The 27,242-nt window shown below is 38.7% G+C and overlaps 2 protein-coding genes and 1 pseudogene across 6 annotated transcripts; 1 reads left to right on the top strand and 2 right to left on the bottom strand.

Moving 5' to 3' along the window:
* The first annotated feature begins 261 nt into the window (after nucleotides 1-261).
* On the top strand, nucleotides 262-12,745 carry LOC103716622 (annotated as a pseudogene).
* A 2,015-nt stretch (nucleotides 12,746-14,760) lies between these two features.
* Nucleotides 14,761-17,078, bottom strand: LOC103716621. Of its 5 annotated transcripts, none has more exons than XM_026808271.2 (4): nucleotides 16,944-17,070; nucleotides 16,440-16,803; nucleotides 15,838-16,117; nucleotides 14,761-15,757 (listed from the first exon to the last, which is right to left on the bottom strand). In XM_026808271.2, exons 3-4 carry the CDS (start codon nucleotides 15,995-15,997, stop codon nucleotides 15,084-15,086), a joined length of 834 nt encoding a protein of 277 aa, XP_026664072.2. In that variant the 5' UTR covers nucleotides 15,998-16,117; nucleotides 16,440-16,803; nucleotides 16,944-17,070; the 3' UTR covers nucleotides 14,761-15,083. The 5 variants fall into 5 exon arrangements, with proteins under 5 accessions (XP_026664072.2, XP_026664073.2, XP_008802913.2 ...); XM_026808272.2 differs by having other exon boundaries at nucleotides 16,440-16,498; XM_008804691.4 differs by lacking the exon at nucleotides 16,944-17,070 and having other exon boundaries at nucleotides 16,440-16,498; nucleotides 16,681-16,906.
* A 4,669-nt stretch (nucleotides 17,079-21,747) lies between these two features.
* On the bottom strand, nucleotides 21,748-24,367 carry LOC103716620. Its single transcript, XM_008804690.4, has one exon. The coding sequence runs from the start codon at nucleotides 23,614-23,616 to the stop codon at nucleotides 23,107-23,109; it is 510 nt and encodes a 169-aa protein (XP_008802912.2). The 5' UTR covers nucleotides 23,617-24,367; the 3' UTR covers nucleotides 21,748-23,106.
* Nucleotides 24,368-27,242: the final 2,875 nt, after the last annotated feature.

Raw genomic sequence — 27,242 nt, 5'->3', positions numbered from 1 at the left:
TGCAATTACCCCATTCCCTTGGCTACCCTTGGAATTAGGACAGCAGGGATTGGGGTGGTTCCATGGCATTTATAAAGGTGCCACATCAATGCCATGCATAAGAAAGTGAGGCTTTATAACATTTTATATTGGCTTTGTCATAAGATTGGTCGCTTTTTATTTATGGTCATAGAAATCCTACTACTTACCTAAACATTTTAAAAAAAAAAAAAAAAACTACTACTTTTTAAAAAGGATTAATTAGAGAGTTGAAAGTTGGTAGTGCGGTAGTGGACAGAGCAGAAGAGGAGTGTCCATGGTGTCGCTCTCGCACCACCACTCGTCAGATCCGCGTCGCCAGGCGTCAAGGGGCAGTTAGCTTCTTTTGGCGTCTTACGGAGCCAGCTCTCGGACTCTCTTTTAATCTTGGTGGTGAGAGCTCACAGCGTCTGCAACTCCGCGAAGGAGAGAGAGAGAGAGAGAGAGAGAGAGAGAGAGAGCGAGCGAAGAGAGAGAGAGGTGCTAGGTTTTCTCTCCTGTAGGAAATGATTGCTCTTGCTGGCCTGCGACCGGAATTCTCTGTGGGTAAGGGAGCATGAACTAGGGTAGGAAAGATCCATTCTTCGATTCTTCGATGCTTTTTTGGATTCTTTCTTTGGATTCTTGGGATGGGAGTTGGAGCTAATCCCCGTGATGGTCCCCGATCATTCGGTGTAAATGATGGAAAATTATTTCTTGTGATTTGAGCTGTTTTTTGTGTGGGTTTTTGGGGGGTGAAATAAAATGGTTTGAAAGTTATTTTGCGAATGATGGTTTTTAGTTTTTCTGAGTTGATGGACAGGTTGGTCATGAGAGGTGGTCAGATTGAGATTTTCTTTTCTTTCTTTGGATTTGCGTTTTCGAAGCTACAAGCTACTTATGCCTTTGCTTTTCTTTTGTTTTGTTAAATAACAATGCGTCTCGATAGATTTAATGGGACAGGAACTTTTTGTTGCTTGATATTTGAAGCAAACATTTAACTAATCTAAATATTTGAAGTTTGTTATTTTGTAGGTTGAATTCATGCAGTTTCTAGAAAATTGCGATGTTTAATTGAAAAATGTATAATTTTATGGAGTCAGAGAAAAATAAAGGGGAAAGTTTTGTATAAATACAAATCCATGCAAGTAAATCCCTAGAACTTCATTCACAGTTTTTGTTTTTCATGGAAGACTATCACTTGGAATATAACCTCCTTCCCCTGCTCACAAATTATCTGCAGGATCATCAGTTAGGAATTTTTTTTATTATATATATATATACTTTTGAAGGAAGTGGTGGAGGAAGCAATATTGTATTAGTTAATATATATTATCAATTCGGAAAAGGAAATAGAATTATTGTAAATTGGGTTCCATTAAATATTTAGTGGGTGTATAATTCTAACTGTGTGTATGTACGGTTTGGGGTTTTTTTTCTTTTTCTGTTTTTTTTTAAAAATTTTTTGGGTGGGGGAGGAGAGGGGGGGAATGTTGGCTCTAAGCCTCTAGCATTTCCATGGAACAATCCATTTAATGATGGCTTCAAGGCAATATGGATGGTGGTGCATCCAACCAATGGTCTTTACTGTCCATTATGATCTACAAGATGCATAATGGCTAAAGGAAAGGTTTGAAGATTAGTTATCCATGCATCAAGTGGTTGCTATGTCGATGTTAAGTTTCTTAAAAAAATTTTTTCCAACTATTGAAGCCACTAAAACACTTGAGTTTTGGCCTGCATATACTTGAGGAATGCAACGAACAATATTATTGCTCATTGAGTTGGATAGTGATGTAAAAATGATCACTGTTTTCAACACTTTCCAGATTGGATGAATATTGCAATGGTATAAACAGTTTCACCTGTTTCTCTATTCTCAGGTATACGAGTTTCCTGTTGCAATAAAGGTTCGAATGAGAGGGCTACAAAGTCTGTGGCTGAAATTAGCATAACACACACCTATCAGCAACCAAATGGCATCTGCCAGTTTGAGGCATAGTGGTGTGGGCACTTCCAGGGCAGCAAACAGTTTCACGGGGTCATCCAGCTCAGTTGAATGGCTTGGAAGGGAGATGCTGGAGATGAGATTAAAGGACACTATGCCAGACCTTGACGAGGACAAAGTAACATTCTGTTTTTAATATTCTTTTGAAATGGTTATCGACTGGTCATGTTCTTTAGACTAAAGTTCCCTATGAATGATTACTGTCTACTCTCTACATGCAAGAGATAATGCTCCATACTAAATTTAACATTTATGAGGGATTTTGTTCCATCAATCAAAAAAACTGTGGTTTGCCATTTGTTAAAAAATAGGGGTAGTTTCTTGATTTCTTTTTCAAACTTAAGAAGGATATTTTTATTGAACTTGTGCGTTAAAAAGTAAGATGCTTTTGTCCCCTTCTTTTTTGTTTTTTACCAGGAAATTGAGCCAGACATTACTGATGGATGGGTGCTGAACGGGGACATATAATTGCCACTGTTGTTGGTGGTCGAAATGGCCAACCCAAGCAGGTTGCCAGGAAATTTTCTATGTTTATATTTATCATTGTCTTATGGTTTACCCCTATGACAGACACCAAGTTTGTGAATTACTAAACAGGGCAGTTACTTACATAGCAGAACATGTGGTTGGAACAGGTTCTTTTGGCGTTGTATTTCAGGTATTGAATTTGTATTGCTTTTTTTCCAACTATTACATTTATTTGCTATTAAATTAGATCTTGGAATCAGTTTTCCCTCTTCTTCTTAGGCAAAAATGTAGGGAAACTGGAGAAATTGTTGCTATTAAGAAGGTTCTTCAAGATAAGCGCTATAAAAACAGGGAATTGCAGATTATGCACATGCTGGACCATCCTAATATTGTTGGTCTCAAGCACTACTTCTTTTCTACCACAAATAGAGACGAACTTTACCTGAATCTTGTACTTGAGTTTGTTCCAGAAACTGTTAATCGTATTGCAAGGCAGTACAACAGGATGAACCAGCGTTTGCCGCTCCTTTATGTCAAACTTTATACTTATCAGGTCTGTGCTATCACATGCTTTACTGTTTGTCTGACTTGAAACCTAGCGATTGTATCACTTTCAGTTTCTCAGTTCTCAGTTTTGTACGTTGAAATTTTATCATTATTGTCATTTGGAATCGCTGTTGCAATTATGGACTCTTCACATTCATTTTCCTTAAATGTTGTTTTTTAATCAGCGACTGTCACTTTATGAAAACATCTAATTTCTTAAGTTTTGTCCATGTCCACTAAATGCCATTCAGCGGTGGAGGCTTTTGTTGGTGTCTGATGACCACCATAGTACGGGCTTGCAATTAATTCACATTAAACAATGTACAAAGGCATCAGTCCATGGAAAACTTGCATGTGATACTGTCTACCTTTATGACTTTTTGAAGATCAGAAATGTCTAAACAATTTCCCTTTACCAAAAGGAGATGATATCTATACATAAGTACAAAATAGAACCTCTATCAACCAATATTTATGAACAAGTAATGTCTAGTACCTAATATTTTCTTTAGTGAAAATGAAGTTGATTCTAAGGTTAGTGACTTATATTCTCTAATATCTTTCTAAACTAATAACTACTGTGGAATCTCCAAGTAAGATGCTAGTTTGTCTGTACTTGTGGATCTTTACCTTAAGTATCCGTGCCTCCTTTTAGATATACATGCATGCTCATGCATATCATGTTATAGAGTAGCATCTATTTGTATTTATAATTTTTAATAATTTTTGCTATTCCCCTCTTTCTTGTCACTTTTTTTCCTCTCTTGTTAGCTAAGTTTAATGGCTGAAGCTTGGCTTAAGTAAGGTATGACCTGGATGCTCCTTATTGTTTCGGGTCTAGGATATGGATCTGGACTGAAATATTCCCTCAATGACATTAGATGGGTATGTGTTGTGTCTGAACTCTGTGGTGAACATGACATTATAAATTAGGTTTGAGCTTTATGAGGTAAACTCCTACAATTTGAAGGTAAACTAAAAGCATGTCATGCATAACAGAATAAGGAATACCTCTCATGTATTTGCCTAAGGACACATGCACATTTGCGGGAGAAAGACAAAAAAATGTCTAATTTTATGTGCTTGAAAACATGCATTATGGTAGAGTTGGAACAGGTATCTGATTAGCCAGATCCAGATCCTGAAGCTTTGATTATTAATTTTACTACTTCACTGTTGAAAACTATTTAATGAAGTTGCTGCTCATGCTGCTTCTCTAGAAAATCTTGCAAATAATTGGTGTATGGATCCATAGAGTTTTCTAGTCTCCCTTCTACATGAAGTTACACTGATGATGATACCTAGACAATTTTTTTCTAAGAAAATTTTATCGTCTATACCGAAGGATAGAAGATATATTAAGCCTCAATGTCACAGTTTTGTCAGAAAATGGGAACTCCAAAAGAACTGGTTAATATGAAGCATTAAGTGACAACAGGGCAGAAAAGCAGTAAAGCATAGGCAAACATTACAATCTGGACTCTCTTAAAACTGCAGATGTTTTCAACTACAATTTATCAATCAATGGACTACAAAACAAGTAGTACTTTTAAGAAAATCTAAATGATGCCAATGTAACTAATATTTCATGTCAACATCAGTAAAATTTGTTTTATGCATCAAGTGCGATGTCTTTAAGTTGTGTTAGTGGTCCACCTTCAATTTTTCTTTTAAAAATTAGACCTAGGATTCTCTCAAATCATACGCCATTTTAGGAAGCGACCTCATGCATCAACTTTTTCCAGGCCCGACGCCGGCGCAGCGCCCCCTACAACCCCAGCTGGGCATCTGTCCAAAGCCCACCCCCGGGGTTCCAAAGTACCGAGGAGCATTACAAACGGGGCTGGCCCGAACGCGTGTCCTGTGCACCATTTTTTCATATCTGATTATGATTTACCATGTCCAGTCATGGTTGGCTTTTCCCAAAAAACCCAGTTCTGTCGTGACAAGCGACCAAGATTAGAACTAAGCTTGTAGTTACAAAGTCCTGTACCCAACTGATTCGATTCTCACCCAAAGAAGTCCTCAATCTCTACAATGAACTAAGGATATGGTAGTAAATTTAAGCATATGTTTATCACAACTGTTATGGCATCATGCATCTATCATTCTTGGTAATATGCAAGAAGTTGTGGAAGGGGGGACCACAATAGAAAAATAAATTTCCAGATTCACTACAATTGGTATATGAGAAGGTGGTGAATTCTGCTCATATCCATCAGCTATGAAAGCCCACCAGCCGGTTTCCCATAAATGACTAACATGTTGGTAATTTAGCATAATTTGTGAAAGTTTCCAAGATGTAGACTAACTGTTATTTTATAAAAGATGCAATACTGGCCAATTCGAAGCAAAAGACATCTTCTTTAACCTTAACACAAGTATTTTAGGGTCTGTTTGGATGCCGGAGTAAGTTATATGGTGACAGGATATTTTTTTGCTGGAGGAGGTGATGGAAGGAGAAGAATCTGAAACAATGAAGGGGAGCATTCCATCTGGCAATCCACTGAAAAATAGGATTCTGTGTTCCATCTGAAAGGTGCGTAAACTATAAGGACTGCTAGGAATAAAGATTTCTCATTAACACTCCCTCTCCACTGTATAACTTCATGTCAAACTCCTATTTTTTTTGCTAGGCGTAGATTAAAAACATAACCTATCGCTGGGTAAGATGCTGCAGCATCTAAACAGGGTCTTAGGATTTGCTGAATTGTTATTGTCTGACTCAGAAAACTTTGTAAGGGGTAGATTCAGGGGTTTACCAACTGATCATAGTCATCATATGAATTATGACAGGTGAGTAGTAGTTCCTACAACCAATATTACCCAGAAACTCCGAAACTTGTGTTCCTTGATGTGTTAGACACCTGCAAATTGGGAATAGTTCATTACACTTATGATGCTTCAAATTGGCTCATCATGATAGGATCTGCACCAAACATCTATTTTTGGCACTTCTGCATGATGATTGGCTGCGCTAAAATATTATCTGACAGATTTTGTAAAATTTTAAAAAGCATACATCCTAACTAGTCCAAGCAATTATTCATTATATACATGTCCAATCATATTTTCTCACAAATCTGAAAGATAGAGGTGTCCCTGTTTCAAATTTCTTAAAGTTATAATACCCTAGACACTCGACAGATTAGCCAATATTTGACTTCAATGAATAACTCAATATGTCACTTCTCACTGCAATGTTATATAGAAACTTCACTTCGTGAAAGAATTTATCCTCCTAGCAACCACTCTAATATTTCTCCTGTTTTGTGGAGAAACCGGGATGCCCTTGTCCCACAGGATTTAAAACCTTTCTGACATCAAGATCTATGAACTATAAGTGTATTGTAGTGTCCTGATGATTAGTTACCAAAGTTTGGCCATGATAGACAAGTTCAATCTGTAGTGCTCATTTTTAACCCTTGTTTACATCAAATCATGCTTGTTAACTTTTGTAAGTATCTCTAATGTTAAATGGAAAAACTATGCGGCTAATTCCTCTGCTTTTAGACACAAAACACATTCCTGTGCATGCTTACGATCTAGATAGAGGAATACACCATACTTGCACATATATTGGAATGCATGACTCGTCAAAACAAAGATGCAAAACACCCAATGGACTGCATTATCAAGGGGATGCATTCAGGCTTGATTGGCCCAATTAGGTCCTTATGCTCGACTCTCTCTCTCTCTGTCTCTCTCTCTCTCTCAAACTAGCAAATTTTACATCCACAAGTTGAGTTCGGCCCATTAGATCCTTTTATGGGTTCATTAACATGTCTTCCATAAGCGTAGATGTAATCAACAAGCCTTATCCCATCTATTTGGAACTGCTGTTGTTTCATAGTTTATGCTATTTTGCTCTACATCAGGTTTGTGCCTGATCTGAACCCTCTGCTTTGTTCATTTAAGTCTCATAATAACGATAAAGAACATGCTAATTGTGCGTACTGTAGTTTTAGTTAAAAAAAAAAAATCCTCGTTGTCATTGGAAGCTGTCTTGACTTTGTTTATCTTTATTCATTAGATTGTATGAATCTTATTTTATATGCAATTCTTGATTTTTTCAGATATGCAGAGCACTTGCTTACATACATAACAGTGTTGGCATCTGTCATCGAGATATTAAACCTCAAAACTTGCTTGTGAGATCCTTCTCTCTTCTTCCTGAGGCTGTATTTATATTAGACAGACTTCTAACTGTGTCCCTTCTGTATATCACATACATGTTGTCTGTTTGCATCCTTCCGCATGCTATACTCGCAATCTTTAACATATTGCTATCACCAGGCTCAAGGAAGGATTTTCACGGTCACATCAAGTGTTTGATTTTTATTTTCCAAAATCCGGGCTTTAAATTTATTTTCATCATAAGATTGTTAGTCTTGCCTGTTGAAATATATTTTTTAAGCTTGGCTAGCTGTCCTAGTGAGGATTTAAATGGGTCTACTGTTTGTGTCTTTGGACATGTATGATGAGCTGAAAAAACCTTGGTTTTCTGAGGCTGTTAATTCTCAAAGTGATGATAGGATTTTTGATTGTCATCAAGGGTTCCATGTCCTCTCTTCATCTTAGTTTTTTGTTTTGCATATCCACTGCACACATGATGTACAGCCAGGTTATAAGTCTCCAGTCACTTGCATATGCATCAACTTGTGAGAAGCTCTCAGTTAAATGGGGGACAACTAGTTAACTTAGAGAAATGTCATATTCCATTAGTATAGTTTTGCCATGATAAGTGATTGATATAGACATGCATTATGAATCAGTTGGATTTGATGTTGTCTCCAGCTGAAACATGTCTTGCATGAACTCTTTGAAACTTCTTTGATTCTTCTGATCAGCATATACCAAACTGTTGTTTTCAGGTTAATCCACATACGCAGCAGCTCAAATTGTGTGATTTTGGCAGTGCAAAAGTATTGGTAAGCCTTCTTTGCATAATAATTTTTGGTTCGATTGCTTTAAGCTGTGGTTCTGTTCTTATAATCCAGGTGAAAGGAGAACCTAATATCTCTTACATATGCTCGAGATATTATCGTGCACCTGAACTCATATTTGGTGCAACTGAGTATACAACCGCAATTGACATGTGGTCCCACAGGCTGTGTAATGGCTGAGTTGATACTTGGGCAGGTTGTTTCTTTCTCATTTGGAAGTTATTGTGATTTTTAAATTTTAGCTTATTGTATATAGTGTTCCATCAGGTTTTCTACTCCTTATTTCTCTCAAAAGTTCTAATATTTAAATCAAATGCATGGTTAATGTAGCCCTTGTTTCCTGGAGAAAGTGGAGTTGATCAGCTGGTCGAGATCATCAAGGTGATACCATTATATAATAAATGCACATCCTCTTTTTATTCTCCTGGTTTTCTGAAGACCAGTTCTGTGTCCATGGGATATATTTAAAGGTTCTGGGAACGCCCACAAGGGGAAGAGATAAAGTGCATGAATCCAAAATTACACCGAGTTTAAGTTTCCACAGATAAGGCTCATCCATGGCATAAGGTAATACAAACTATCTTTATTTTATATGATTTTGTTCATCTTATTTTCGCAAATGTTTCTAACCATTTTCTTGTTGAGATTTAGCTTGACTGTTTGCTTGTCTGAACCACTGAAAGCATCAATATGTGGCATAAGCATTATACTTTCTGCTCATCTTGTTGAGTACCTTTTTATGAACTTTCTTTCTTTGGATTCTAGTGAATATTCTATTGCCTTCTTAAAGAAAAGGAAGAAAGTTTGCTAGACTTGATGACATTATTTTTTATAAGGGAAGCAAGACCAGTCTCCTTGTACAATGATTTTGGAATGTCTTCACCTTAAAAGAAGAAGAAATCTTATGAATATTTTTTAACAAAAATATTTTTCAAATAGGAAGCTAGTTTTTCTGTTTTTTCACCATAATACTCAAACTAAAATGCCTGACACCATTTATACCAGGTTGGCTTAATTGGATGAAAGGTATAAAAAATTAAAATTTGAGGATGTATAATAATAATATCCTTTTCTAGCCGTATGTCTTCTCCGCTTTCCAATGTTTATAGTTAAACACATTAAAAATTTAAGGAATCCATCTCATGGCTTTTAAGTATATGCAACGATTGATCAGTTAAGTTGTTCTCTAGTTTTTAGTTAATCTATAATGCATGGATTGAAAGCTTAGTCATATATATACAAGTTTTGCATTGTTGAAGCTGACATTTCATTCTATTGTAGTTGTAGAACTTCCATATACAATTATAAGAGAACCAACAGTGTTCCACAAAAAATGACCATTCTAGGTATACGTCTGTGAAACATGTTTATTTGTAATATTATTGAATCATTTCTGGCTTGAGTATATGTCGCCAAACTGGTATCGCCAATTACCAGTTCGGTACATTACGAATCCAAGGCATACTGGAATTAGGGGGATGGAGAAGGAGAGGGAGGGGTAGGGAGAGAGAGAGAGAGCGGAGGGCTTCCTTGAATGGGAGGGTGAGAGAGAGGAGAGCAAGAGGCGAGTGTGTGTGTGAGAGAGAGAGAGCGGAGGGCTTCCTTGGATGGGAGGAGGAGAGAGAGGAGAGCAAGAGGTGAGTGGAGAGTGAGAGAGAGAGCGGAGGGCTAGTCATCATTGCAGAGAAAGAGAGAAGAGCGAGATAATGGGGAGGACGGGAGAGACAGAGAGAGGGGGATGCATATCAGTCATCGTCGTTGTCATTGTTGTAGGCGGTGGTGCAATGACGAAGCCCTACCCCTAGCATGAGAGAGACTAGTGAAAGAGGTGACTCGGGAGGTGAGTGATGGTCAGATGGAGCCATGGTCGGTTATATGAAGCATGAACTGCTCAAAACTATTTTGAATTGAGCGAAACCGGGCAGTTCCATCTGGTTTGAACTAGTTTGAGGCCCAGACCGAATCAAAAGGTCATCCATCTTTGTAATTGAACTGGTCCAAAGTCGGTATGCCCCGAACCGGGTGGTTCATGATAGTTCCACCGTCCTTGATCATCTTGCTATGATGACTCAGACTGATGCTTTTTTTCCAAATTTGAATATACCCTTCATTTTGCAGTTTAGTATGTTTTGGAATGTTTAATATTGTAACTTACACATAAATAAAGGAATTGAAACTTTTTTTCATCTGAAGCATCAGTAGGAACACATCCTCTGGATACTTGTCTGGAACAAGTAAAATTCCTGCATGAGATCTGGAAAAAATTGAGGGTGACAATGAAATTCATGATTTCAAATAAGTCATGCTACTAATGTATGGATTTTTGGTTTCTGGTTACTTGTTTTATATCTAATTGGATGATTTTTTGTTAAAGTATCTAGGATCAAATTTGTTGTTAGCTCAAACTGAAACTCAGTCTCTTGTAGAAATAGAAATGTTGGGAGGCAAGGTAGCTCAGTCAATTTGACCTTCTTAGTTTGAAAAAGTTTCATAAATTGGAAATATGTGCTATCAAGAGGACCAGTAAAAGTGCACTTTTCTTTTGGTAATGAAGTATGCAGCTGTATCCCGATCCAGTTGTGGGAAGACTAGCTCTCACATTAATTCATTAAAAGGAATAGTTATTAGAAGGATGCCATCCCATATCAGGATATGACAGCAAATAATCTTGTAAAAGAGGATTTGGAAGAACAAGTATCCCTAACGTCACCTGACTGACCCTCTTGTGTTAGCTTGAATTTTTTTGAAGACCGCTGGTCGAGTTATTAAGAAAGCAGAAGCTTCCTATTTCAATCAGATGGGTTTGCCTCATGTATGGCTCAACATCTCGCATTTGTGTTGATCCTGATTATTTTGGCTCCCTTGTGGTCCAACATCTCCTATGCATGTTCATTTGGCTAAATCCAACATAAGATCAAGGGACCTAAGTTCCTCTTGTCAGGACAATCATCCATATAAGTTAAATTTCTACACAATCGTCTGAATTTTTTGAATTTTCTGGCTTGCTGCAACCTTCCCTTGAATGTATAGGATAGTTCCAACTCATGCATCAACTTATGAAAACTGTATCTTTCCAGCTAGCACAACTCTGAAGGTCTTGCTTAAATGCCCTATCACTTTTCTTAATAATTTAATCCCTATTAAGCTCTGTAAATTCCTTAACTTGGACATAGCATTAATATATATTGTTCAATCTGCTAGTTTGAGAACAGAGCAGCTGCATGCATAAACCTAGCTAAGATACCATACAAATTACATCAGTGGCAGGTTTCAGAAAAGACCAAACATTGGTGTATTAATAGCCCTTGCAGTTTTTTTTAAAAAATTATCTATTGATACTTTTCTTGCCCCAGGTTTTTCAAAAGCGACTGCCCCAGAAGCAGTTGACCTGGTATGCAGATTTCTACAGTACTCGCCAAATATCCCGGTGTACTGCCGTAAGTTCAGGATCAGATCATACCCTTCGATGATTTATTTGAGATGGCACCTATATACTGTTGAATTCTGAGCATGTGAGAACCTGCAGTTGGAAGCCTGCATGCACCCTTTCTTTGATGAGCTGAGAGATCCAGATACTCGTCTACCCAACGGTCGTCCTCTTCCTCCACTCTTCAACTTTAAACCTCAAGGTAATAAACTCTTCAAATATTGATCATAGCATAGAGCATCAAGTAATTCTCATATTTCTGTTGGCTAATATCATATAAATTCACATGTGGCTGTGACTTTCTAACCGTTCAAACACCATCCTACCTCCACGAGCTTGCTGATTTGTCATTGGACCATTGCTCTATTTCACCTTTATACCCTTTTCTTCATGTAAAATAGTATTCTGTAATCTCCTTCATCTACCATGAGGCAATACTTGAACAATGTGAATTACCATTTGCTTGTTTGATTTCCAATATCATGTTATGAATGCAAGTACTTAAAGGTGTCATTTATCTACAAATTCTTAAGTGCAAATTTACCATTTGTAGTCACTACTTCAGAACTTGAAGAGGGTCCAATGAAGCGATCCCTGCACATGATCTTTATATAATCATATTACCATCTTTGATTTAATACTTGTTTTGGAAATTTAATGTCCAAAGTTTTGCTAATTTGATATTCTACCTATATGATGATTCATAAAGCATATAAACCCAGTATATTTTCTACCTTGTATACTATAAATTCCAATATTAGCTGATCACATATATGCAAGTAAATATGTACATTTTCAGCATTTGCCTTGATGCATAGGCCTCTGTTTCTGACTTGCCTGCTCTTGACCTCGGCAGAGATAATGTGCATCCCTCCAAATGCTCTCGAGCGCCTTGTTCCAGAGCATGCAAGAAAGCAGAGTTTGTTCATGGCCTTGCATACTTAGTTTTCTTGAGAATTGAAAGCTCCAAGTTATCGCTCTGGATCTGCTCATTTGGTTCGGTGGTTGATGAGATAAGTAAATTTGCTGTCCTTTTTTTTCTTTTTGTTTCTCGTTCAATTCCTTTGTCTATATTTTTCTTTTTCTTTTTATTTTTTCCTTTAAATCCGGATGTGTGTGTGTGTGTGCGTGTGCGAAAAAGATGGTTATATAACACTGGAATTGCCAGATATCACGAGATTCCAGAGGCTTGTGTTAGAATATCAGTTGCTATCTTTATCCAATTTGCAGGTGTCATACTGAGTTCTAATTTGAGATGTTTAAATTTCCATCAAAAAGAATCAAAATTTATTTGCAAATTCCATCTTCAGTGGGTGGGCCGCTTCCTTTCAGAGAAGCAAAAAAAAAAAAAAAGAAAAAGGTCCGACTGCAGTGAGTTCTACACTACGAATTTTAATATCTGATTTGAGCCCTACAAACAAAACCAACTCCAGTGCTGTAAGGACATTGATCAAGTTCTCCAAATACTGCATTTTGGACCACATGAATCAGCTGTTGATTCTGAGCTGGTAGAACTCATATTATCAATGAATGATTTAGTTGTGAATTTTGACTGCTGAAAGTTCCGGCTTAAGCCCTATAACCAAACCACCACAATTAAATGAATGGACAGTTGAGCTCTGGCTCCTCTGAGCTCTGGCTCTGGCTCCCCACCCGTAGGCCCGGCTTTAGCTACTCCTCTGAGCTCTGGCTCGAGTCCCACGTGTGAGTACATCACACCCGGCACCACCCTGGAGCGATTCGAACTTGGGACCTTGTAGTTAGAATTGCTGCCCACTACCACTAGGCTACCACCTTGGTGGCAAGAAAGGAACATCCTTCGCTAGCTTAGAAGTCTCACTCAGCTCACTTTTGCCGTGGCTTTCAAGGAAACAAATTGACTTAATTAATTAAAGGTCTATTGTTTCATGTTTGCCAGTTTTTATGGCACCCTAAATCTCAGTTGCCGCAGCTCCAGGCTGAGCAAACTCTTGCGGGAACAAACCGGACACCTACAAACTCCGGAGAACTTATAAACTGCGCTTAGTTTTTATAGTGGTGCATCAAAATGAGTGCTTGACGGACTCTATAAAAACGAGTGGTTATGATTGATGACGTGTATGGACATGTGGTGTAGGCCGTAGAATACAATATTTTCAATCTGAGACGCACATAATGCACGAGCCCCATTGGAGCCGCATGATAATAGGATACAATTTTTTATTGCAGAAATCAATCACTCCATGCAAGTTAACAGCAAACCCTTTGCTAGATATAGCAGAACATTCCATGTAATAGAAGCCCCGTCGTATCACTCATTCAGCATAGAACAGAAGCAAGTTCCATATAGAAACAAATAGTAACAATTTTTTTTTTTTTTATTTCTGCAAACTTACGATACATTTGGTACTGCTTATAAATTACTTTTATAATTTTTAAAGCATTTTTTTTAAATAAGTGCCCAGTAATATTATCTAATAAGTGCTTTTATAAGAAAAAGTTTTAAAAATTTTTTTTAGAGGAATCTAGAAATTATAGCTTCTGACTTTGTCTTGTATTGGAAGGATTTTTCAGAAAACAAAAACAGCATCCGACATGTCCTTAACTGAAAATCTGCTGGATATTGTGGGATCCATTACATTGCCAGACCAAACAAGAATAGGCGGCATGCAACATCCGCTACCGTCCTTGTCAACTCTCAAGCTTGTTTGGGAGAGCTTTTTAAAAGGTTAAAAAATACTTTCTGATCCTCCAAAATTATTTTTAAATAAAATATGGTGTTTGATAAAAATTTGAAAAATCATTTTAACGTTTCCAGAAAGCTAAAAACAACTTTTTGGAAGAATCTCTATTTTGAAGCTTTCTAGAAAAACACTTTTAGGCCCCGTCGAAAAGCTTTTTTTTTTTTGACCAAAATACTCGTGATAAAATATAACAATTACATAAAATGTTCCTTTAATAATTGTTTAACCAATTTTATCACCTAGTTAAAAAATTTATTATATTATGAAAAATTAATTTATGCTAATAATTATAATATTTTATCTTTATTATTGTATTATACTATAAATATAATATTATATTACATTATATCATAATACATTAATATATTATGTTAAATAATTTAGTATTATATTAAATTATTATGTTATAGTATACAATATTATATTATTTTATTATAATAATATTATATTATATTACAGTAATATTATATTATATCATATATTTATGTATTAATATATATTATATTTTATTATGCTTTGTTGTATGATACAATGCAATGTTTTTTAAAGTCATTTTATTATGACAAAAATATTTTTTTAGTTTGTACATATTAAAATGGCACAACACTTTAAAAATATAATTATCAAATAGCAAACAGAGACTCCACTTCAAAAAAACTCAATTTGCTCTGCTGCTTCCTAAATCCCTAAATGGAGCCTTATTCTCTTTAGTAAAGTTTTGTTCAGAAGAAGGAGACGGACAGCATCAACCCCATTTCACAGACGGACATGCATGTATCTCGCTCATTCCCATAAAGGAGTAGGGCCAGGTTTACGAGGCGGGACACCGAAAGGCAAGCTGTGCTGCGGGCCGTACCTCGGCGGAATGAGGGCGCCCGGGTCCTCCACGTGTCCGAAGCACACGCATCCCCCGCTGCCCACCGCGTGCGAGTAGTGGCACCCTCGCACGTGCGGCTGAGGCGCCATCATCACCCGGCACCCGCATCCGCATCCACACACCTCGTACCGCACGGGCCCACTCCCCATCCTCCACAGCCCTCCTCCGCCGCCGCCGTACGCCGGCGGCGGGACCTGCTGGCCGTCGTGTGGTGATGGTGGTGGTGGCGGCGGTGGTGGTCCTGCTGGTGGCCGCCGTAGAGCTGCAGGCCCGCGCCGCTGGCCATCTGGCTCAGATTCTTCGCCGTGCCCAGGTTGGGCGTGCTCCGGACCCGATGCAACCCGGCGGCAGCGGCGGTGGAGAGGAGGTTCGACCGGGAGGGGCGGAAGGCGTCGCGGAGGTCGATGGTGGAGGTTGGTGAGGTGGCGGCGGAGGAGGAGATGTTGAAGAGGGAGAGCGTGGAGGTGGCCGGGGTGGCGGTGGGGGGCACACCGTTGATGGCCTCAACGTAGCGCTGCTCGATGGGGGAGGCGGCGGCGTCGGAGAGGGGTGCGAGCGGCGGAGGGGCCGTGGAGAAGAGGAAGAGGCGGAAGCGGGGGGAGTTGGAGGGGGAGCGGGGCTCGTGCCGGTCGTACTCGTGGAGCATGTGGCGGAGGTCCTCGTCGCACGTGACGCTCACGAGCGCGTCCAGGTCCTCCGGCATGATCTGGTACTTGATCACCACCTTTGCGCTATTGAACATCTCCTGGATCCTCTTCTTCAGCTCTGTCATCATCATCATCATAAATAATTACAAAACGGAGAAGGGAGAGAGAGAATCCTGGCCGTTGGTTTGGTGGACTCGCCTGAGAAGGAGATAGAGCGGGGGACGGCAAGGACTCGGGTCTCGCCGCCGACGTACTTGAGCTGGCCGTCGGAGGGTCGCGGCAAGATCCTGCCGCCGTAGCTGCAGAGGAGCTTGAGCCGGTTCTTGGGGGAGAGCGACTCCTCGTCGGCCGATGCCATCCTTCCTTGGCCGCCGACCAATCCCGGCGGTCTGGGTGCCTGCTGCCGCTCCGCCTTCTCGCCGCCCAGTGCGAGGCTGGTGCACGACGACCCTATATTTGATTTCTGGAAGGGAGGAACCTGCGGAGCCGTTTGATAAGAGGATCAGACGGCAGGTAAAAGGAGTTCGTAGACTTCAATCATTAGCGCACTCCACTAATAAAAGCCAATGAAATGAACCAAGCGCCTAGCATCCAGCCGGAGATTTGCTGCTTTCAAGCATTTCCAATTTCATATACGATTATACGAACCAGCCGGCCGCTCATATAGAAATATTCCGTTTTCCTTCTAAATTATATCAACGGCTATGATTGGATACCGTTGTTCTAGAAAAGTGCATCAGTTTGATCACAGCCGTTTAGCAAGAGGGGGAGACGGAGAGAGAGAGGAGAGGAGAGAGTGCCTGTGAAATCGACGGCGTTTCCCGACGTCAAGACTCGGATGATTTGGAACTCGAATATGCTGCGAAAAAACACGAAAGGAATGCAAGAATAAATATATAGAAAGATCAAAATAATCGATTTCTAGATTCATTTTTTCATCGAAAATTGGATCGGATCATGGTCCTTTCATCGCTCTTTCGAAATTATATTTTTTCGAGCAGAAACAAAAGCCAAGAAAAAACATTAAAAAAATTACAAAACCTGGGAGAAGGAGACGACTGCCGTCGGACCGAAACAGAGAAGCGGCGAAGAGATGGCCGGAGACCAAGATTAAAAGGACGACGGCGATCGGAGCACAAGGATAGGGTTCGTTGATTCGGACTCCTTCGGGTTTCAAAAAAAATACCCAGAAAAAAACAAAAGTATACACACCCAAAAAAAACCCGCCGAGACTGGCAAAAGGACAAGAAGAGAAAAAAAAAATAGAGATAAAAATAGGGAAAAATCAGCTTATAAAATCTTACCTCGTAGTATGTGGTAGCTTTGTGAATCCGAGAATGGGGGGAATCTTGATCGTTATTACTTTGGGTGGCGTTTAACAGCCACAAGTTCTCCCCCTCCGCTCGGGCCGCTCTCTCCTGCAACCGCCTCCGCTTATATATTTATATATAAACCCGGAACAAGAATAACCTCCATGCGGCGGTTTTAGGTTTCGGAGCCCGGTTCGGGTTGGGTTCAGGCCTGGTTCGTTTTAATTCATAGTGATATGATCGCTTGTGAAACTTTAATTTCGATATCTTATTAAAATAGTTGTACTGCTTGAAGAAAATTCGGCTACTATTATTGGTTGGCATGGGTGAGTACCATTTCTTGACTCGAGACATTAGGAATATGGTCTGTGGTGAGATAGCCTTTCAAGTTAAGCATGTCTGCAGAGAGGCCAATAGAACTACCGACTGGGTGGCTTCATATGTGCCTTTGTTTTACATTCTATACATTTAGTCATAAATATCTATCAGAAAATCACAAAAACCTTAAGAATGGTAGTGCAGAACACTAGAATACATCTACATTGAAAATTGTTGCTTATTTATTTAAGCATAAAATGTTATACCTGCAAAACAAGTATTATGAAATTTTATCACATATCTTTTGATACATTTAGAAGCTATCATCCTAAATGGAAAGAAAATTGTTTAGATCAAACTATAGAAGAGATAACTAGGTAGTTTGTGACTCCTAAAATGAATGGAAAGGAAAATTGTTATGCTCCCTTCAGACTTATAAATTCATTTTAGAATGCAAACATGAAATTAGACTATGAACTTAGTGTCTAGATATGGCATACTTATCTAATGACAACTAAGAAAGATGTTGATATCGAAGGCAAGGAGTCTCAATAACCCTATTTTCATTGAGCACACAAGTCTCACATCTTGTCACCCAAGTTTCAGGCTACAAAGACCTACTAAATTGACGAGGTGACCGTGCACTATGGTGAATTTATTGAAGAATTTGTGCGGATGTGTACTTAATTCTATATCGATCATTCGATGGATAGATTTTAGATATTTATATAGAATCGAAAAATCTAAATAATACCTTCCGGCTAGCTTTTTTGAGTGAGATTCTGAATTGTTACAAATAGTATTACAGTGGATCTGATCCATAACCTCTGTGGACTAAAAGATACTGTAGTACAAATTTTTTAGAAATTGACTACGGGCCGATCGTGCTGTTTGTGATTAAATTTGAATGAATTTAATCTTAGATTATTACAAAGTGCACAGACTTGGTTATATGAGTGGCAAGCGAGTTTCCCTACCAACCCCCCGCGTCGGTGTTGTCAAGTGGAAAAGCAAGCGGAGCGGCGAAGCATTTTTCCACTACAGATATTCCTTTGAATTATTAGATATTTTATTTGATGTATCTACCCTAGATGGATTTAATAAATCCTAGTTACCAAATAAAAAAATATTTTTCCATCTCTATTGTTATGAATTTACTGAAATGCCTCTAATTGTATTTTTGAGCCGACAACAAAATTGCCCTCGTGTGGAATTTTGATGACCGTGGGTTACGTGGCAAATAAGGCTAGTTTGATTGGCCGTCCGAACTGTACATGTTACAATTCTCCAATGTTGGTGGATTAAATTTGGCAAAAGTCGCATATCCTTTTTTTTTCAACCATTTTAAGGAACAAGATGGACATGCGACCACAAATAATTCACCCTATGTTTGTATGATTTTTTTTTTATATAAACGGGATATATCTTACCACTCTAGCATGAATACATTGAAGAAAGAAAGAAAAAAAAAAAAAAAATGACAAAGAGAGAGTGGAGCAGACTCATAATTATTACAAAATCAACCACCAGAGTGCTGCGCAACATATGAAACGACCCAATTAATTGCATTATTCATCTCTCGGTAAGCACGAGTGACATTGAAGGCCACACGTCCCTCAAAGCTTGCGAATGTTTTATAATAGTGGGTGCCCATCGCCTACACTGATGTGGGTGGATACACTCTGCCGCCAACATGACCCGCATGTGGGTAACCCCTTCCCAAGCAGTTTTGAGCTTGGCTCCAGGAACAGAAGTATCATAAAGCCGATTACCCCTTGCTCGATTAGTCTGAAATTAGCATCTTCAATCACAAAACCATTACCTCCTCGACCTCTATCCTCATGCACACTACTATCGAAGTTCACTTTGAAAAAGCTCGAGGATGGAGGCTCCCAGGAGACGAATATCGTTTAAGTCGCTCTTAGAACTACGTGGGGGCCTTAGATGTCCTTAGCAATCTCAAATCCTCTGATAGTCTGAGCTTGAACGAACTCATCTGCATGAAGAAGCATCCTACCAGCCACAACCCTTAGACTCTGTCCCTATTCCTTAAAAGTTTGGCATTTCTGTCCAGCCAAATCTGATAAGCAATATAAGCAGCACTAACTCTCCTAGAACAAGTGGTTGATCTGCTAACCCCTTCAGGTAAGCGAGGAAAGTTGCAATCAGGTCAGGTCCGAGGTAATTCTTTTGTATGATTCAGGAGGGATCTTTGCCATTCGTTGGAAAAGCGTTGCTACAAGTCCCAAACCGGTTTCCACAAACTGATGTAGCCAGAAAATTTGGTGGGATCAAGGTGGCAGTCATTGATAGGTGCTGACAGCCTTTTTTGAGGTACCAGATCCAGACATCCGGTGCCACATCAGATTTGGACAAGTTTGTTCACTTGGTTGGGCCTTGATACCTTCCGAACACCTAGCTTCATTGGTGCCATCTTTTGCCAACTGTTCTATTTTGGCCATGGATGCGAATAAAGATAGACTATTTTAAAGTTGTTGTGTCCTAAAATTGAGACTTAACCTGTACAGAGCTCATACATCCTATAAACACCAGTATTAATTATGCCACGCTCTACCATCATTAATATTTATCTTATGTACAATAAATATTAATGACATCAATGATCTCTGCCCCAACATAGATATCGAAGTATTCTAAACTCCATTTATCCACCTATATAGATCATGAAGCGACCATTATGCGATCCAATAGTAGATTCGTTTGAAAGAAGATGAACCTTTCTTTTGCACGAAAGAAACAATCCCTATTCGAAAGGAAAAACCCTACCCCGCACATAGCGCGATTCATTCTAACTTTAGAACTACAATTGAGTGCCATTGTACCTGTTTCCCTTTCGAGATCTCTATGATATTCTCCATCTTGAAATGACCAAGATAATGATTTGTCTCAATTACGATGGAATGCTGAAGAATTTTAAATTAATCAAGACATGATGCGCACAAATGAAGATGTCAAAATAGAAAGGAACTATAGGTGGGAGACAACTGACACTTAATCAGCACAAAGTTCTTTGAGTCTACATGTTGCTACCATGGTAGCTTATGATTCAACCACTCGCCATGTATCGATTACTCTATCAAGATATTAGCCAATTTATTGGGAGATGAATAATTATTTCATATATCAATTATGATGCTTGTTAACTAAAATACTCCTAAGTAGCCATAATTGATTGACTAAAAGAATCATTGTTTATACCTTGTATGGTATTGTCAAGTATCTTGAAGTCCATTGATTTATATCAAGTGAAATGAAACTAGTGCCCCATTTCTAAACTTTCTAAATGTTATTTTATTTGGTGGTTAAAAGGACTTGAATCCATCTTAGATTTAGGGTTCTTCCTTCGGCGAAGGCATCGTTCTATCTACATGCATCCATTTTGTTCATTGAATGGAAAATCAAATTTTCATCCAGCGGAAAAATAGGGGCTGTCATAATACGCATTTTACTAAAATTTCTCTGTGAGTATAATTTGCTAGTTTCTGGAAACATTTGCATGAACTATTTTGTTTTATGAAAGTGGGATCTGAAAACAATGTATGACCTGAATTTAGATTGATCATGGAGAAGAGTCTCAAAATAGAAGGCAAACAAATCGCAACCAAAAAAATAGGTTTTTCTAAATTTTTCAGATCATTTGATTGCACTATTTTTATGGTTCTCCCACTTTTCCGGATTACTTATGTTAGATCTCTCTCTCTCTCTCTCTCTCTCTCTCTCTCTCTCTCTCTCTCTCTCTCTCTTAACTTCATGGGTAAATATGATCAGAGATTAACACTATGAGGCTTAGCTCAAGCTCTAGAGTACAAAACTACAAATAAGACTTCTAAAAACATAATTGGACTTATTTTATATGATGTATTTAAATCCTGTAGCCCATAGAACTAACTCTTAACTTTTCTGGTGCCAATTGCAAACTCAAGTTAGACAGAAGTCATAGGAATTCCAAATTAGTGACTTGATTCTCAAAAGTTAAACATGATGAACTCAAATTTGAAAAAATATAGCAAACTCTCCATGCTGTCAACCCTCACTGGGCTTGTGTCTGGGCCTAGATACAAGCCAATTTTTCATCAAAGTACTAGGTAAAGTCCTGAATCCTCTTAGTAGTAAGTTCAAATGAAGCAAATCAAGTTATTTCTCCAGCTCAAGCTAAATACCTTAATGATTGAGATTGAATCCTTAGTACAAGTTATTGTCAAGCCGTACATGTGAAGCCATAGCTCCAGGCCGAGCTATACTAATGCAAACATTTTTGTAAATTGAGAGAGCATTGCTGATTGAGTTTGGTCTAAAGATAATTGCCTCAATACATCTACTATTTGCTCATTTGATTTGTATTGAATCAAGGAACCAACAATCTGGAATTATATCCGGATCTCAGAATAGTTGTTTCTGATGTTTCAGATATAAATACGATGAGAAGATGAAAAGGAAATTTTGCTGACAGTCGTGGCTATGAGACCCAAAAATATGGAGTATCTTGGTACTCCATTGCAATAATTATGCGACTTTATTGAGTGCATCCGTATTCGTGAGGTATGATCTATCCGCTTTAGCGCAAAAAAAAAAAAAAAAAAAAAAAAAAACTAATCTGTCCGCTAGAAAAGGAAGGATAGGGCCAAGTTGTGGCAACTTTCATCTGGTCGCTGAATCCGAACATTGAAGCACTTCTATATAAGATGGACTCTCAGATCAGGTGGGAGACAACTGCAAGTCAAAATCCATCCATATCCATATTCTGGCTAAGGGTACTAGAGTGATCATGGCAATTCTATTCCTCTCCTCTCTTTTTTTCCTCTTTTTTTTTTGTCTTTTTTTGCCTTCATTGAGTTGAAGAAGTGTCAAAGAGCATGCAGATCAATGGAAATATCAAAGACATTATCCTGGAATACATTTTTTTCCTGAGGAGGAGGGAGGAAAATCCAGTTTGAAGTTTAATTAAGAGAATGAAAAGAGCAAGTTATTACAAGATAGCAAAAGAAGAGAAAAGAGCAAAGGGAAAGAGGGGGAGGGCTTCTCAAGAATAATAAACCCCAAAGAAAATGAAACAAAGGGAATAAAAATCTTATGCACAGCATCAATGGAAAGAAGGAAAAGTGCAAAAATACCAACAGGAGATGAGTTTGTGCAGTGCAAACCACCAAGTCCACCAGGGGAAGTCCTCTCATAAAAGAAAGCCAGAATGGCCTTAAATTGCATTAAATCACTGAAATCTTCAAGGTTATAATATTTAGACATGCTTGTTGTAATTAATAAAAAAAAAAAAAGAACGAGGTTGACAGAGATTAATGGAGTGTTTAAATTATCCATCCTTGAAGAAGGTCTCCAATCACTGAAAATTTGATTTCCAGAATCTAGAAAGGTAGCTCAAAAGGAACCAGGAAAAAACTTCTGTGATAGAATAATCCTTCGCGCTTAATTAAAAGAAAAATTCTCACTGAAAAGAAGGCTCATGTTTATGAAACAATTGACCAACCGAAAGGGCCTGCAGACCAACATCTAAAATGACCAATCCTTCAAAAGTTCCGAAATATGAATCCAACCAAACAAGAGAGAGGGAGAGAGAGACTTGGGTGATGATTATTTGATCCAAAATTAAAAATCGGAGGAATGAGCTGAGATCCTCCATACGAGACATCATAATACCCACATAAAACATCCATTTGATAAAACAGAAGAGTTTGTTTCTTAAGATCTCTTGATGATCATTTGATTAAAAATTAAAGAGCGAAATCACCAAAAAAAAAAAAGAAAAGGAAAATTCAACAGCTAATAGCCAAAGAGAAAAATAAGAGGAAAACCCAAAACAAATAATTTAAAACCCAAAGAGCTTCTTACATGCCCTTGCGAACTTCCCTCTTTTCTTCCTTGGGTCCCTCGTCCTCCTCTGCTGCTGCTGCTGCTGCTGCTCTTCCTCCTCCTCTACCAATTCCCCATTCCCATCCCCATCACAGGTGTCATGGATCCTCCAATACCCCTCCGAGGCCTTCCTCATGGAGAAAGCCCTCCTGACCGCTGCCTGCAGCGAGGCCCTCCCATGGTTCCTCTCAGAAGCCTTGAACCTCTGAGAAGCAGAGGAGCAGGTCCTGCTAAGTATCACCCCAAACCTCTCCCCATCACCACCACCACCACCCTCCACCTCTGGCCATGTGGAATCATCATTGATCTTGGTGTTAACTTCTCTTTGTGGAAGCTTGGAGGTGGAGCTTGGGGGGGCCTCATGGGCTTGAGGCGGGGAGCAGAAGGCGAGTTCTGAGAAGTCTAAAGATCTCGACTTGGATGGGATGTTGGTACCGCCACTGATCTTGGAATAGCCATTGATCATGTTTGCTTTTCTTTGCTTTTTTTTCTTCTATTCCAAAACAGCTTTTCTTCTGTTCTAATGGGAGGTGGTGGGGATTTTGGATTTAGAGGTGGGTTATTAAATGGGTGGGATTTCGGTTGCGGGATCTGAAGGTGGTGGTAGCGAATGGAGCTAAGAAAAGGGTGGGTTTCGAGGAGCGGTGGCTGCGGGAGCTGTGAGCTGGGAGTCGCTGGAGAAGGGCAGTGATGGGTGGGAATGCGTGTGTGAAAAAAATGGGAGATGGGTGGTGGAGATAGAAACAAGGAATGAGGAGGTGGAGTTGGCGACGAAGGGTCCAAGCTTTAAATTAGTAAGCGGTGCCAGAAAAAGATAGAAGGTGGGTGGGCGAGGAAAGCAAAAATTCCTGCCCTAATTAGATGCTGTTTAAACTCAACTGGGGAAGCTAATGCATCTTTTATCTCCAAGCAACCAATTGCCATAAATTAGAGATGCCCATGCACTCAACCTGTTAAATCCATTAACTTGATTCAACTTGCTCTAGGTTAGATTGTATTACTTATCTAATAAAATGGTCAAGTTCGAATCTAAATTTTTGACCTATCTTCATTGGATAGGTTCTTTGATCTATCCTATATCTGACCCGATCCATATCTAATTCTACTCGATTTGATTGCCACCCTTCCTATAAATAAATTCGGCGTTTTGCTTTTGGACAATCCTTCTTTTGTTAGGACCTATTTGGATGAGTGAATACCCAAAATGGTGATATCGATTCTCTTGAAAAAAATTATATATTTTTTTCAATTTTGTTATTCAAGGTAAAAAAAAAAACTTTTTTCACCGTTTTTTTTTTTTGGTGCTTCTAGCAAAAAAAAAAGGAGATTGGGCAAAGTTTATCTTTGGCAAGATTGTACTCTCAACTATTTTAATTTATACAAGGAATTATCTACAATAACCGAGCAAGCATGCAGACAAATACCAATATTATTTAGGCGTTAATGCATGATAAAAACATTCTTATATGCATGCATATACACAAGTGCTAACTTGTATACATTGGTATACTTTGCAATGTCTATATATATAATCCATGCTTATAGACAAGATACCTTAGTGCTCGATGTTACCAGATCTCAATTATTATAAATGTATCCAACTTGAGCCTTCAGAAATGGTCTGTGTCCATGCTAAAACGGAACCAGCTATCCATGTGCGAGATCTCCATACATGTTCCTTTCTCAAATATAAAATAAACTAACAAATCCATGCGCATCAATTAAAAGTAAAAATATGTGTATCGAATGAAAAATCACGACGAACAATGTTCTCATGCAATTGCAACCTTCTATGCTTTTCCCTTGTGCACTTCACATTTGCCTAGAATTAATCAAGCCATATTCTTGTAATTTTAGATTTTCGATTCCAACATTGAAGCCTAGTATAAACCTTCGATACGGAGTATAATCTTTCATATTAGATAATAAATTTTATGAAATGTACACTACGACTAGGGTTTCATCGGATGAGTTCATCGGACAATCAAAAATGAAGAGGAATTAATTTTTTTTAGAGAAAATTAGGCCCGAGGACTAAGAAAGGGAAAGAACCTTGTCCAATAACAATGATAGCCTTAATTATTTGTAAATAACTGAGTCAGATTGGAGTACCAAGGAGCCACTCAAAGCCCTAAATGGGGACTATATGGAAGTGAGGAGGCTTAAGAGGAGTGTGAGGGCGGTGGACTGGTCGCTTGAAGTGTGAACAAGATTTTGGGAGTTTATGGGGGAGGCTGTTGACCATCATACTGAGAGTGTTGAAAGGTGGGATCTCGACAGCTCCCTGAGGGCCCTCTTTAACCCTTCTCTTAAGGCACTTCATTATATTTCCACTCTCTTTTTGTCATTTTGCACTCCTTTGAAGTGAACCAAATTTGTGAGAAATGGCCAAGAAAAATAAAAACATATTTAGTTTGCATCCCACTAGAGTCGGCTCCTGAAGTGCAAGAAGTCAAATCTATTGTTCCTCTTGAATTCAGCCCTGCCCAGGTGCGAAACAGCAGCGAAGAACAACATAAGTTATACATTAGAGGGTATTGCATTCTCAAACTGGCTCTTTTGTTCCCTAGACACCAATGCTTCAATGGAATCGCTTTAAAATGCGATCCAAACTAAATAATTTTGATGCAGCCGCATCATAATGTGATGAGCTAAATTGTTTCTCCAAGCAGATGGAACCTACTCAATGTTGTCCTCATGTCAGCTTGTAAGCATGGATGTAAGTGCTTTTCAAATTTTGGAGAGGCTAAATAGCAAATATTGCCGTACAAATGAATGGGCTAGCCAGGAGAGTCCAGATTCTTTTTGTCTATATCAACCATTCGGTTCGGCGAAAACAGAAAGAGAAAAAGCGTGGTTACAAAAAAATAGTATTTTTATGAGAATAAAAATTTTATATTTTATAAAAAATCATAAAAGGCATAAAAAAGCTAATTTCCTACTTGTTGAAAATTAGGATTTTTTTTCAAAATTATTCTTAAACCATCAAAATCCATAAATAAATTTTTTTCTTTATTAAGAATATAATAGATATTTTATATAATTTTTTTCAGAAAAAGTAATGTTCAACTGATCATAAACTACTCTGAAATATGCCAAATTTTTTTATGATCAATCAGCTACAATTATTTTTCTAAACATCATATTTTCAAAATTTATTTTTTTATAAAAAAATATTTTAGTAAAAAAAAATTTCTGCAAACCCAACAACTCTACAGGATGTGCACATCCAGAATCGAATCAGAATTTAGCTGTATAATGGCCCCGGGCACCTCTACCAGCCCTCAAAAATCGTTTCCCTGCATGAATTTATCTAACTCGTTTCCCCTTTAGATGCAAAGTAAGGACCATATTTGTAGTCCAGGAGGCATCAGGGGGGCCCTTGCAAAAAGTTCATAGGAAACTTATAACTTCGATTCCCATTCGCGAGAAAGGCGGGATTTTCTTACCAAAATTTGGAAACGGGAGGGGGGACCGGGAAATGGTCGGGGCTCCAGAATCGTATCTACCAGCTCCAGGTTATCTCCCCTTCACGTGATTTTGAATTCTTTTGGCGTTGAATTGTGAGCACACGTCCGTCCAAAGTAGAAACCGGCATCATCGCGCTGGACGCTGCCGGCCGGTCAAGTGCGGGTCCCACCAACCCGTTAAGAGCGGGACCCACCCACCGCCCAGGTTTGAGTCCTTCGAGCCGTCTCAATTCCATGCATGGCTCGCTGCCTAACGGAAGGCATACCATGGGTCCGTCCATCTTAACGGTTTAATGTTTTGAAATACTCCACAACAGTTTGATAGTATTTTAAGTTAGTATTTGGACCTTCAATTGGCACCACCATGATTAAAAGATGGTCATATGGTGGGTTAATTGGGCTGACAAACACTTGGACAGCTTGAGTTAGTTGGGTAATTAATTTGGAAGAAATTTGCAAGATGGATGGCTCATAAGGACCATGGAAATGGATATGGTTAAGGTAATGACTAGGGTGAACTGTGGTTAGAGTTATGGTAATCAATTGATTTGAACCTGTATCCAATTTGTGGATGTCTTACTTTACATCCATCATTTCAAAATCTAGATGCTTTCCACTACCC

The sequence above is a fragment of the Phoenix dactylifera genome, chromosome 1, assembly GCF_009389715.1.
Source record: "Phoenix dactylifera cultivar Barhee BC4 chromosome 1, palm_55x_up_171113_PBpolish2nd_filt_p, whole genome shotgun sequence".
Taxonomy (NCBI): domain Eukaryota; kingdom Viridiplantae; phylum Streptophyta; class Magnoliopsida; order Arecales; family Arecaceae; genus Phoenix; species Phoenix dactylifera.
The sequence above is the reverse complement of the archived record's forward strand: the minus strand, read 5'-3'. Positions and strand labels throughout refer to the sequence as shown.

Bases quoted from the DNA above. Each gene is read 5' to 3' on its own strand.
- LOC103716621 (XM_039133950.1), bottom strand. From the start codon at position 15,997: ATGGCATCGGCCGACGAGGAGTCGCTCTCCCCCAAGAACCGGCTCAAG. The intron at 15,758-15,837 runs GCGAGTCCACCA...TGATGATGACAG, and splicing joins CCGCTCTATCTCCTTCTCAG to AGCTGAAGAAGAGGATCCAG.
- LOC103716620 (XM_008804690.4), bottom strand. From the start codon at position 23,616: ATGATCAATGGCTATTCCAAGATCAGTGGCGGTACCAACATCCCATCC.